The 13,110-nt window shown below is 32.7% G+C and overlaps 2 protein-coding genes across 2 annotated transcripts in view; one reads left to right on the top strand and one right to left on the bottom strand.

Annotated features, from left to right (window-relative positions):
• Nucleotides 1–1,976: 1,976 nt before the first annotated feature.
• LOC107490635 (uncharacterized) lies at nt 1,977–6,598 on the bottom strand. Its single transcript, XM_052261340.1, has 11 exons — nt 6,417–6,598; nt 6,236–6,328; nt 6,063–6,127; nt 4,525–4,579; nt 3,810–3,896; nt 3,423–3,507; nt 3,229–3,324; nt 2,841–3,029; nt 2,689–2,773; nt 2,356–2,455; nt 1,977–2,250 (listed from the first exon to the last, which is right to left on the bottom strand). Exons 1-11 carry the CDS (start codon nt 6,465–6,467, stop codon nt 2,206–2,208), a joined length of 951 nt encoding a protein of 316 aa, XP_052117300.1. The 5' UTR covers nt 6,468–6,598; the 3' UTR covers nt 1,977–2,205.
• Nucleotides 6,599–10,983: 4,385 nt separating this feature from the next.
• LOC107490495 (pentatricopeptide repeat-containing protein At1g11900) overlaps nt 10,984–13,110 on the top strand; it is a 6,644-nt gene continuing 4,517 nt past the window's right edge. The window contains exon 1 of the mRNA XM_016111272.3: nt 10,984–11,195. Within this exon, the coding sequence (XP_015966758.1) occupies nt 10,984–11,195 (212 nt within the window). The remainder of the gene's footprint in view (nt 11,196–13,110) is intronic.

Genomic DNA, 13,110 nt, shown 5'->3' with positions numbered 1-13,110 from the left:
TGCAATAAAAAAATTAACACTAATAAAACAATAATTAAAAAAATGTTGCTTAATAAGTAAAGATGGGAGATTAAATTATTAATTTATAAAAATAATTTATAAGCAACGTTTTTTTTTTATTTTTGTTTTATTAAGCAACGTATTCTATTAATATTTTATAATTATTTTATGGTTTTTATTTAAAAATATAATTTTATGTTAGTATTAATTTTTTTAAATATTAATTTTTTAAAAAAATATTGTTGACATTAATTATTTGAGGAAGTTTTTAATATATAATAAAAGCTCTATTAATAAAATACCTATTAAAAAATTGTGCCAACACACATTACAATATTAATAATATAAAGAAGTTTCAAAACTCCAAACATGAGAGGAGTATTGTAACATCCACCAAGAAAGAAACTATTCAAAGACCATATACTCAAAAACAAAACATGACCCATTAACCAAATAGGAGAAGACAACCAGCATTGCCATCGACCATCACCTTGTACCAATTATGTTAATTTGGTTGGCTCCATATCTTAATGTAATAATTTGTTCTACGTATTTTATCAAAATTCTAATGCATATTAGTGTCGTTTCCTTGCACTTCATTACTCCCAAACAGTCGGAAGATATTGTATAACCAAGCATTCCACATTTCCACACCTCAATTTTCTTTTCCTCCCTTTTTCTTCTCTTTCATTGAGTCACTCAGTTCACCTTAGTCAATAACTCTAGAGAAAGTAAAACGAATATGTTGTCCAGAATTAGTGTTCCTTACTTCCTTTGTTCCTTAACGTGCATATAGTAATTCATTGATCACCCTTAAATAAAGTTTAAATCGTGACGGATTAATTCTTTACCTGTTGGGTTAGAAAATACCATGAAAAAAAAAAGGGGGTCCAGGAGGCCCACCGATATTTTTTCAGTACTGAAACAAAAGTCATGGAAGGATGATGCTATTGTGTTTCAAAAGTGCTCCACAAACATAAAAAGCGGTACTATACATTTTGTATATAATATACATGTTATTTCACACGTATCTTTAACAAAATAATCCATCACCCAAATAAAATCTATCGTAATTATATCAAATTCAAGCCAATAAGCCAAATAATAAATTTTTTGTAGCAATATAATCAATTTTTTTTTGTAAACACTAGCTGCATATTCTTATACAATGTGACTAATTGGTGATTGTTTTTTCATGTAAATATAACAGTTGATTATGTTTAAAAACATATTCACTAGTATTTTTGCCTGTAATAATATTATGAAATTGTAAGCATTTTAAATAAATTATATCTCTATTTAATTTTTATTATAAAATTTTAAAAATAAATAATATGTAACGCTCTTGTAATAAATATTAAAGATGTTTATCTAATGAACAAAAAAATAATATATCACTGTGGCAAAACAGTAGCATGTGAATAAATAGTTGGAAAAAGAGTAGCATTTTGATTTTAAAGAAATAGAAATTGTGACAGATCAAAAAGTTAAAAGAAATAGAATGCGTAGAAAAAAGAAAATTTTTTAATTTTAGAAGAAAAAATTATTTTAATTGCAATGATATAGAGTAATATTACGTGACATATTTTGATTGTCAAATTAATAATATTTAATAAATTTAATTTTAATTGCAATAAAAAAATGTAATGCATTTTAATTATTAAATTAATAATTATTAATTAATACTGATGTATAAGAGAGATTGAATAAGTGAAAAAAAGAAATATAAAAAAGGAAAGAGGGGAAAGGAGAGACTTCCTTGACTTTGGAGTAAAAAATTTCAATTCAATTACAAAAAAAGAATATCATGTGATACATTTTAATTGTAAAATTAGTAATATATAATAAATTTTTTTCGAGTTATATGTGTAAGTTGATTGAATGTATCCCTGAGGTTGTAAAACGAGAGCCAAATTAGTTGGAGATTCTATATACACTACTTTGCCATTAAATTGTTATTCATATGTCATGTTAGATGTAGATAGAGACACCACGAGGGGGAAAAAATTCATATACATATGGTTGTAATCAACACCTGTAAAGTCTACATGAGACTTTTCCAGTGCAAGTATCACTGTTCCAAATCTTGGGAAGTTACATTACATGAAATAGAAAGCCAATTCACTTGAAACCAATTCAAATGTTATATCAAACAATATATCCACTTCCTGCCTGCTATAGCTTGGTGCATTCTTATACACAACCTTACTTTGTCCAAACCAACTCGAGCGGCAATGTTTCCATTGCTAGCTGAAGTTTCATAAAGGAAATTGGAAAACAAAAGGATCCTTAATAAAGTGAAGAACAATAAATGATAAATGAACTGCCATTTGGGGAAAATGGAACTGAATTTACCCAAAGTTCTGGAGTTCTGGAGTCAGTCTTCTTATGCAGTTGAGATAGCTCTGACTGAAAACTTATGACAATGGCAACTTTGAACTCAATTGAGAAAGGACTGCATGAAAATAGAGAAGGAATAAAATAAAACAATAGACATCTAGCCATCAAGATTTGCAGTGTAGGATCCAAGAATTTTCGCAAGCAAATATGAAACAATTTATTATAAGGTTATTTATGAAATGGAAATACAGTTTACTGAGTATCCTTGAGCACATCACATGCAAAAAGTTGCAACAATTACTATTGTGCAATACACTGAAAGGAAATTATCAAGAACAAGACACTTACCCAGCAAAAGTTGTTGGACACGTCAGAAGCCGCGGAAGTATTACATAGATAGGTATAGTCAAATTATGGCATACATTTCCATCTGCTATCTGATAAATGGAAAGGGAGTTAAAACATTGTTTTAATTTCAAATGCTCTTAAATTTGTATCACTTGCCTGGGTCGTTTGTATCAAAGATGTTTCAATTGCAATTTTCTCCCCAAGAAGAATGGACTCAACACGAAACAATTGAATGTCGATTGAGTGAATCGGAACTGCAGATGTTTCTACAATTAACTCACCACTAATAGGACCAGCCAAAGAACACTGAGAAGAGATCTTCCCCATCACCCGAAATCCACCTATTCAACAATACATCAGCATTAACCTCATGATTTTTTCCATTAAAATGTTTGCAAATACTATTATTCAAGTTCATTACCAACAAACACAAGCAAGTTAATATCTGCCACAGTAAATGAGAAATGTGAATGCAATAAGATAAATGGTTTTAACGAAGCCTGAGTAGAAAGTATACCCTTAAATAAAAGAACAACACACCAGATTTTAATTCAGGAAGTAGAGAGTGTCGTTGAGTGTCCTGGGTTATGTAGAAGATGACCATTTCTGGAGGAATTGGCCGTTGTAGAAGATCAGCTGAAAAAATCCACAAACAAAAGAAATACTAGTAGTTTAATCATGATTACGTGAATAAATGTATAAAAACAGAACATTTGATTGCAACGAACTTATACCTTTATCACTTTCAACAATGAACTCCATTGTTGTTGATAAAGATTTATGTAAGTATCCGCGAGTCACATCTACAGTCACCAAATACTATAAAGGCTATCAATCACCAACTGTTGAAATTAGTTGATAAGTTAAATAAATAAAACAGAGACTTACACATGTAAAATGAGTTAATTTTGATCAATTTTCAATTCTAAGAATTTACACCATCAGTGAACCATATGGCATCACCAAACCTTATTAGTGTAAAAATATTCAACCTTGATTAAGATCAAAGCCAACTTCTTTACCAAATGTCAAAAAGAGAGATAATAATCAATAGTAGGAATGGTGGTGAAAATTTAATCATGTAGATCAGTTGGCTAAGAAAGCATCTTCCATTACATTACCTGGATACTTATATTTGCCCCATGGAAAGTCTCATAAAACTTTTCCAAATTTTCACCTTGCTGTCTAAGGGTCACCGAAAATGGTATCTGCCACAAGATTGCAAACCTTTAAATGAATATGAACACAGTGAACTAGGTTAAATCAAATTAATAGGAAAACCTGTCAAATATGGTACTAAATTTTCACTCAAAAGAACATTATAGTATTTCAAATATTATTTTGTTCAGAAAAGCCAACTTAAGACAGGAACTGCAAGAACAAATCCAACTATGTTATTCGAACAGTGAGATCAGATTTGTTTCGTAGGACAGTATCATATTTTTGGCAAAAATGAGAAAGTAAATCCAGATGAGACAAGACACTCATTAAGGGGTAAAATCATATAACAAAACAGCTTCTTAAAAGCTTAATCTTCCAGATGGTTGCAAGTCTAGAAATCAGATATTTAACTGAACTTCACCATAATTATGAGAAAACCTCTGCAGAATCACATATGGTTATGCTTATCTTTTTATCAAGTTAAATTCCTCTATCCCCAAAACAAGAACCTCATGCACCAGGCCCACCTCTTTGGGAAACAAAACACAATGGGCTAGCTCAATATCTTATCCACTTGACAGCTGATACTAGATATCATGCCTTAATAAGATAAGTAGTCTAAAAGACAAAACTGTAATAAATAGAACTTCTATTCATTCACTAATGATATATTACCTCTGTTGTGCCCGAAGCAATCTTTCCAGAAGGTTTAACCTCGGTGGTCCTATTCCTGTTTACAAAGTTAGTCATAACAAGTTTCATATTTTCCTTTCTGTAACACCAGAAATTCCTAATGAGTGCTATTAGCAAAGTATCAGCTTGAATGAAAGTGATCATGCAAAGCATAATTGTTATCAAACAACTTCACGATGGCGTTTATGTTGGTCCCAACTAGTTTTTAGGGAAATGATAATGCCACTTCCATTTTTGATAATGCCACTCCACACATGATTCTTTTGCATTGTATATTTTTATGAATTTGTGGAAAAAAGAAGTGGGATTATCAAAATTGGAGTGGCAATATCCATTTCCTAGTTTTTATCTAAAGCATTTAAACTTTTTTATTTGCAAAAAAAAAAAAAACATTAACTCATTATTGCAATATTGAATGTAACTCTTTTCAATTACAATATATCCCAATGATGTTGTTATTTACAATTATAAACTCAATGTTTTATTGTGCCATTTAAGTTTAATAATAATTTGAAAATCAAATCAAACATTAAGTCTATCAGAATTTTGGAGATCACAAATTTCAGCAGAGGCAGCGATGACAGTTTAAGACACATCGGAGGCAGAGGCGGTGGGGTTGTGTCGTGGTGAGGGCGAGGGGTTTAGGTGGAGGTGGAGGGTGGTGGTAGTGGGGTCATGAGGGACAAATTGGTCCTGACCAATCCTAACCCCCCTCTAGCACGGCACTTAAATGGTCATTTCATCACAATAACAAGCCAGCTAGGAAAGTTTTGTTATCAGTTCACGGTGGATTTCACAAAAAGGGCTATGTTGTCTCACGACAAACAGGATCAAGGGCCAAATTGTCCTGTTTTCTTTTTTTGTCATGGGTCGCATTTTCCTCTAGGAAGATATACACGGACCAAATTGGGTGTTTACTCGCAAAATTAACAAATTACAGGGATAATTTGCCAATTTTAAAAGCATAAATACAAGTTGAGTTACACACAGTTGGATCTAAAAGTAAACAACCTAACAGCTAAAATTAAAAGCAAACTTAGAGGACTAATGTTAGCCCCAAATAAATCTGGGACCAACAGAAATGCCACCCACTTTCACCATCAAAAAGAAAACAATAGATGATACAATGTACTCTCTTGAATTCTTCTTATCATTACTATCTTCTTGTTTTATATATATTTATATATAAAATATCGTCTCTCATGAAGATTTACCTAGTCAAAGACCGGTAAGTTAATCACAGTCACATAGAAACTGAATCAAATCCCAAATAAGCAGACTGATATGCAAATCTATAATTACAAGGTTATGCATTACGGTTGGCTCATCGAGAAAGATCATATATGCAAAAATGAATAAGGTAGAAATCATTTACAATTTGTTATTTTGTTTAGACAAGGAAGCAAGAAATCATTAACACTATTTGCCATATTTTGAAAGGAAAAGAAAATCAACAACATCAATAAAATTCACACTCTGCTTGTCAAATTACACAGTAAGAGAACAAGAAATAAACTTACAAAATAGGAATTGGCTTAATAACTCCATAGAGTGACTCAACAACACCAGCTGATCCTCCACGAACCTTCACCATACACAACAATAAGGCCAACAAAACCATGAATTAAAGCTTCAATAAAATACTAACTATAAAGTTTGCGTCTGTTTGGTGTAACGAAAGAGAAGGGTGAACCTGCATGTTGACGGATCCTTTGAAAGTAAGGCGAATTCCATAGTGGGAAATTGAAGACTGCGTTTTGATGATGATTTTGCCTTCCAGTGCTTCCTGAAGTCAAATTCCCAATCAATAATCGATTAAGAACATTTGAGAGAGAGAGAGAGAGAGAGAGAGAGAGAGAGAGAGAGAGAGTTACCGAAGGGCGATAAATACGATTGAAGCGCGAGAGTTTGAGGTCGATGGACATCGCAACTAACTACAAAACAAACAAGCACTGGTCACTGGCTCTGTGGCTCAGACGAGTTATGAGTTTTGAAAATGCAACACTCCACTTCATTTCCTATTATAGATTGCTCCGGTAACCTTAGCAACAGAGGTTAAAATATCACATGGATTTTGGTCAAATTGATTTTTGTTTTTGATAAAATAGTCTTTGAATAATTTTAAAATTTGACAAGCATATCTGTGAATTCATTGAAATACAATTCTAACGAAAATAATGCTAAAGTGGTCGATTTTGCTGATATGATAATCTTATTAATGTGTATATATAGGTGAATTTTTTAATTAATCAATCAAATTCCATTGAACAATTCATTCATCCTAACCTTAATCTTCTTCTCCAACGCACTCTCACACTTTCTCACTCTAAAATGAACCAAAACGGCGTCTCAACCTTTTCACTCTCACAGAGTCGTTGTTGCTAACACCGTGTGGTCGCGCATCTCCTTGCGGGGTCCACTGCATCTGCCAACTCATGTGTTGTTTGTCGCCAGTCTGTACTTCGCGGTGGTTCGTTTCTCTCTCTCCGATCAAGCATAAGAACAGACACACATAGCAGTGGCGTCTCACATCAGCCTCGTCTCTGCGCCTCTCGCCCACAATTGTGTCTCATTTTTCTACCGCCAGTCGCTAATCACAACTGCTCGCTGCTCATACAATATAAATGAGATAAGATATATTTTTGCGTTCAACATATCACGTTTGCACACGTGATACATGTGAGAGGATGCACTACACGTATCTCGTTTATATTGTAAATAATATAAACAAGATACACTTAAATTCAACTCATTTATAGTATAAACGAGATACGTAAAAAACTATATCATTTACACTCTAAACGACATAGATTATGAGAAATTTTGACCAGCTATAAAATGATCTGTAAGTATTAGTCTTCTTCACAAATATTTCACTTCTTCTTCTCCATTCTTTTAATAAATCTAGTAAAAGTATCTAGTGGTAGTGGATATATTGTTGTAAGTATATATCCCAATTATCATATAAAAAATAATGACAATGAAATTGTGTTTGAGTGTGATAGTCCTATTCTCTTGCGCACTTGGAGACTAAGTTCTTTGTTTGAGTTACAGAGTCTGATATTGACGAGTCTCAGTGTTAATGGGACGAAGGAGATTGGAAAAGTTAGATATAGGTTGCTAGCACCGATGAAAAATCGAGTATTTTGGTTTTGTATTTTTTGACTAGATGATAATGAGCATGTGCGCCTGATGTTTGATATCTACGGGAGAATCATGGCTGAATAAGTGATGGAGCTTTCTGCGGAGGTTGGTAATGTTGGTGGTAGTGGTTCTGGGCCTCAAATTTTGTCCAAGATAACCCACCTCTTGCATCACTCCCTTTGCACCGTGCTAGTCTAGTAGTACACATGGACGTGGACAGTGAGAAGTCGGATGAAGAGTATGTTGTTGATAGCAACAAAAATGGTTCTTTTGAGAATGATGATGAGCAGAAGTTTATACCAGAGACTCCTATCGGTGAAATAGTTCGGTATTTTTTTCCTACCCCAAAATCAATTCCGAAGTTATCAGTTGTACTCAGCCACTATCTTACATTAGATCTGGACACGATGCATGAGAAAAACTCCATTTCCAATATAGGTGGAGACGATTACAACACAGACAGTGGTGTGTAATTTTGCATTGGTCACATATTCAAAAATAGGGAGGTTGTCATGCTAGGTGTGAAGAATTACAGCATTTGAAGAAGTGTTGAGTATAGAGTCGTGGAGTCGGATCAATCAAAGTACCATGTGCATTGCTGGCAATATGCAGCAAGATGTCTTTGGAGTCTCCGTGTTGTCCTACAATAGAATCTCAGATATTGGTAAGCCATTATTCAATGTCTAAAGTATATTCTTGTTTATCATAATTATTTTGGGATGAATGTCAACCGATTCCATTTTAATCTCATGAGATGTCAGACAAGGTCAGTAGATTTAACAAGAAAATATGGTTACAACCTTGTGATAGCGGTCGCAGGCTTGGGCACATGACAACAAAGCTCTCCGAGTGCATGAATGCAGCTTTGAAGGGTATGCGGCATTTACCAATTTCATCGATTGTTAGATGTACTTACGAGAGGCTACAACAGTTGTTTGTCATGAAGGATAGGGAGGCACATGCATAATTGACCGTCGGTAATTAGTTTTCTCAGTGGCTTCTATCTGGTATTGAAAAAAAATCCCAAAGATGTGGGTAACACATCGCAATAGGAAGGCTTCAGTGTTTGAGTGTGGACACATGTGACTGTGGTCCTTTTCAGTCACTTCATTTTCTGTGTCGTCATGCACTTACTGCTTGTGTTGCTGCAAGTATCGAGTGGGAAATATATGTTCATCCAGTGTATATATAAGAGGCAATGTTCAAGGTGTATGAGGTAGAATTTCCGCCGATACAAAATGAGAAGCTATAGCCAGAGTGGTATGAGACACGTTTGCGTCCTAATCTCGCCATGCATAAGAAAGCAACTGAGAGACCAGTTTCTACAAGATTTTATAATGAGATAGATGAGATCGAACGTATAGAGAAGAGGTGTGGGCTATGCAAACAAACTGGCCATACTCGGAAAGGGTGCCCCAATAAGCCCACAGAGGATACTTAGTTGTGTCATGTATTTCATTATTGTAGTTGTAGGGTTTTATCTATTGGCTGTGTCAGCCATACATATCAACCTATGGATATATGCAACAATAACAAGCAATGCATCACTTGATGCAAAATAAAAGAAGAAAACAAAATTCATAAACGACTCCTGATAGTTATCTTAAAAGATAACGAGACTCTCAATAAAAAATATCTTTGTTAGTCCTTGAACTTTATTTCTGTGAGACTGATTAGCCCTACTGTTAATTTTTTTCTCTATATTAACGGAATAAGCCTACATAACATATTAAACTGTTGATTTATCCGTTAAAAGCAAACTAAGATGAGCAAATTCTTTTTTGTTGGAAGTCTCGTTATCTTTTCGGGGTAATTGTTAGTTTTTTTTGTTACTTTTTTTAAATACATTGACTAAATTTACTGTGTAAAATTAAGAAATATTAGTGATTTTTAAATGATTTTTACTTTTAAAAATTAAATAGAGGATATATTAGTAATTAACGTGTCACATAAGCATGTTCTGAAGAAAGATCATTAATAAAAGGACTAACTAGTCTTATAAAGTTAATTATCAATGACCGAAATGAATATTTTTTTTCTTGGGAGACACGTAGTCCTTTGAAGAACTCATCAAGGATCAAGATGGATATTCACCCAAAATAAAATTAAATTACTATGAATGACAAGAGAAAAACCATATACAAAATGATATATCTCACGGTCGTTTGAAACCTTGGAATCTACCTCTCAGATGGGCACCACTCTTAAAATCGATGATATATCCTTAACACCAGTAGTGGCATGCATCCAGCAATATCAATGGTGGATCGATGTGCTGTAGAGCATAATGAATGGTACACCCATGCAAGCACAGTGGATCTCCAAGACATACTGCGACTCCTCTCGAAGTCGGCCAACAATGTAAGATACCTGATATGGACCTGGTTGTTTGACTTATTTATTATCAGGTAACTTCCATTCAACAACAAGATGTAACACCTCGTGTACTGTCGGAAGGTGACCGAATTTGTACCAAAAGGGATATGATGTACTCTGTCCTTAAGCTATGTTAGCTTGATGGAAAACGACTCCTTCCCCCGCGCCCCTGCTGCTGAGTATGCCGAGGAGCTCTTCTACCCAATCCCACGTCGGGTGCTGGTACCATGTCTAGAAGTTACGTAAGCACCCACTCACTGGTTCTTCGTCGGTGTGTAACCCAAAGTGATACGCAACATCCTGCAAGGTGATAGTGCACTCACCTCCAAGACAGGTGAAAAGTGTGGGTCTCTAGACTCCAATGCTCTACGAATATAATAATCAGGGTGTTGTCGAATACAAAGTTCCTGAGCTGCACCGTGTCACCAAACCCAGCCTCCCTCAAGTAAGGGAGAATGTCGTCCAATGGTGCGACAATGTGGCTAACTCACCTAGAGAGTAGTAAGTGATGCCTCTGTTAAAATATAAAAGAAGTAAATACCAAATCGGTACTCGAAAGATTCTGGCGCTAACAACATGGTACCTGACTTTTGTTATTAACAAAATAACCCTTGAAAGATTTTAAAATTTGACAAAATTACCCAACTGTAAAAGGATGACATCACAATGAACGAAAAATGCTGATGTGACCATCAGAAAAGAGCTCCGATGATGGCAGAGAGTTCCGATGACGGTTTTCGGTGTTCTTTGCCATGGCAGAAGGAGACGTAGCGACGAGGTGCTGCCATGGCGGAGGGGACGCTTCTTTTTCTTCTTCTTTGCCATGGCGGAAAGGGACACAACGGCGAGGTGCTGCCATGGCAGAGGAAACATTTTTTCTTCTACTACTACTTCTTCTTCTTCTTCTTCTTCTTCTTTGCCATGGCGGAAAGGGATGCGGAAGGACGCGACGACATGTTGAAGAAGAAGAAGCGGCGAACTCGAGAACGTGGCGAGGTACTGCCATGGTGGAAGGGGACGCAGAGGCGTGTTGAAGAAAAAGAAGCAGCGCACACGAAGAATGCGGCGAAGTGCAGCAGTGTGCTATGGCGGTCTTCTTCTTCAGCTGCCATGGCGGAAGGGGATGCAGCGGTGTGTTGAAAAAGAAGAAGCAGCGAACACGAAGAAGAAGAAGGAGGTTGTCGGAAACGTTGTTGGAGCTCTCTGTCATCATCGGAACTCTCTTCTCACAACCACATTAGCATTTTTCGTTCATTGTGACATCATCATTTTACAGTTGGGTGATTTTGTCAAATTTTAAAATTTTTTAGGAGCTATTTTGTTAATAATAAAAGTTAGGTACTATTTTGTAAATGCCAAAATCTTTTAAGTACCAATTTAGTATTTACCTCAATAGAAAATATTTTAATAAAAAATCTATTTAATATATGACATATTTGAAATCAAAATTAAAAAATATAAAATTCGAAATAAAGAGATAAAAATTATAATAAATAATTATTTCATATTTCATAATTTAGTTGTATTTAAAATTAAATTAACTAAATCCATAATAACTATTCAAAATTAAATTTGTAAATCAAACATTTAAAAAATCTATTTAAGAACATTACAACAAATATTAAGCAAAACAAAATATCTAGCATATTCAAAATTAAAATTAAAAAAATATAAAATTCAAAATAGAGAATAAAAATGTAATAAAATTTATTTCACATTTCATAATTTATTATTCTTTAAAATTAAATTAAATTAATTAATAAATCTATCTAGGAAAATTAATTTCTAAATCAAATATTTAAAAATTTTATTTAATAACATTGCAACTAATATTCAGAAGATACTAATAATATATTTTACTACCTAATAAAAGCTAATCTGATAACTAATCTATTTTATGTTACTAAAACAACATTTATTATAGTCATATATAACAATACTAAATTTATAATAATACCCTAACTATAACTATATGTTTATTTATTTAAAAGAAGAAAATAAGAATACTAACTTAAAAGTCGATCGTTCTAGTAATATGCTCGCGTTCAAGTAGTTCATGTCATCATCTCATACATCTACGTACGTCATAATGTTCAAGTACTTTAAGAATATCAAGAAAAATGTCCAAAAGAGAGAGAAAGAAAGCGTAAGAGGGAATGAAAGTGACATTCCTCACACTTTAACTGGCTTCCTTATAGAAGTGAGGATTAGACTTATCTTATTTATATTATAAATAAATTGATGTTGAATATATCTCGTTTATAATGTAAACGAGATATGTTATGCAATATAAATTGATAAATAAGTTAAAAATTACATATATTATTAAATGAAATAATTAAATTATTTTATGACTATAAGACATTTTTAAAATTTTCTCAGATATTGAATGTATAAAAATTATAAAAATAATTTATATTTTCTATCAAAATTTTATTAATATTATCTTTAACAAGTCTCTTAGGAACATATATAAAATGTCCTAAGTTTAATTATATTTTTATATAGTATTTAATTTATATTAAAATTTAAATATTTCATTAATTAATAGAATATTTACAAAGCTAAAATATATAATAGGGTAATTTACAAATAAATTAAATTGATTTATGTGTATTTGTATAAACTATAAATCAAATCTCTCTGATTCGATTTATTTAGATTTATTTAAGATAGTCATGTAATTATTTTTATTTAGAATATTTGAATAATTTTAATATTTATTTATTTTATTAACGTAAATTATTCTATTTAGTATATAATATTATTGATATTGGATTTGACCCATTCGATTTTGGTCCTATCTCAAAAAATAAATCTAATTTAAAAAATAAATTTTTTTATTTGTTTTGAAAAATATTTTCTATTCATTTTTAAAAAATTACAATATTTAGACAAATCAACTTATTATAGAATTGAATTTGATTTGGTGATTTATTATACTTGAACAATGAAAATGACCTTTTGACAAGTTTATCTCCATAAGTAAATAAAAGTTATCCCAATTAAATGATGTATCAATGTATCATCTAGCAAAAAAAAAAAAAA

This window comes from Arachis duranensis, chromosome 5 (genome assembly GCF_000817695.3).
Source record: "Arachis duranensis cultivar V14167 chromosome 5, aradu.V14167.gnm2.J7QH, whole genome shotgun sequence".
Taxonomy (NCBI): Eukaryota; Viridiplantae; Streptophyta; class Magnoliopsida; order Fabales; family Fabaceae; genus Arachis; species Arachis duranensis.
This window is presented reverse-complemented; position numbering and strand designations above follow the sequence as displayed.

Coding starts and splice junctions, on each gene's coding strand:
- LOC107490635 (XM_052261340.1), bottom strand. CDS start 6,467: ATGTCCATCGACCTCAAACTCTCGCGCTTCAATCGTATTTATCGCCCT. Junction 3,508..3,809: donor GGGCAAATATAAGTATCCAG/GTAATGTAATGG, acceptor TAGCCTTTATAG/TATTTGGTGACTGTAGATGT. Junction 3,030..3,228: donor ACTTCCTGAATTAAAATCTG/GTGTGTTGTTCT, acceptor ATTGTTGAATAG/GTGGATTTCGGGTGATGGGG.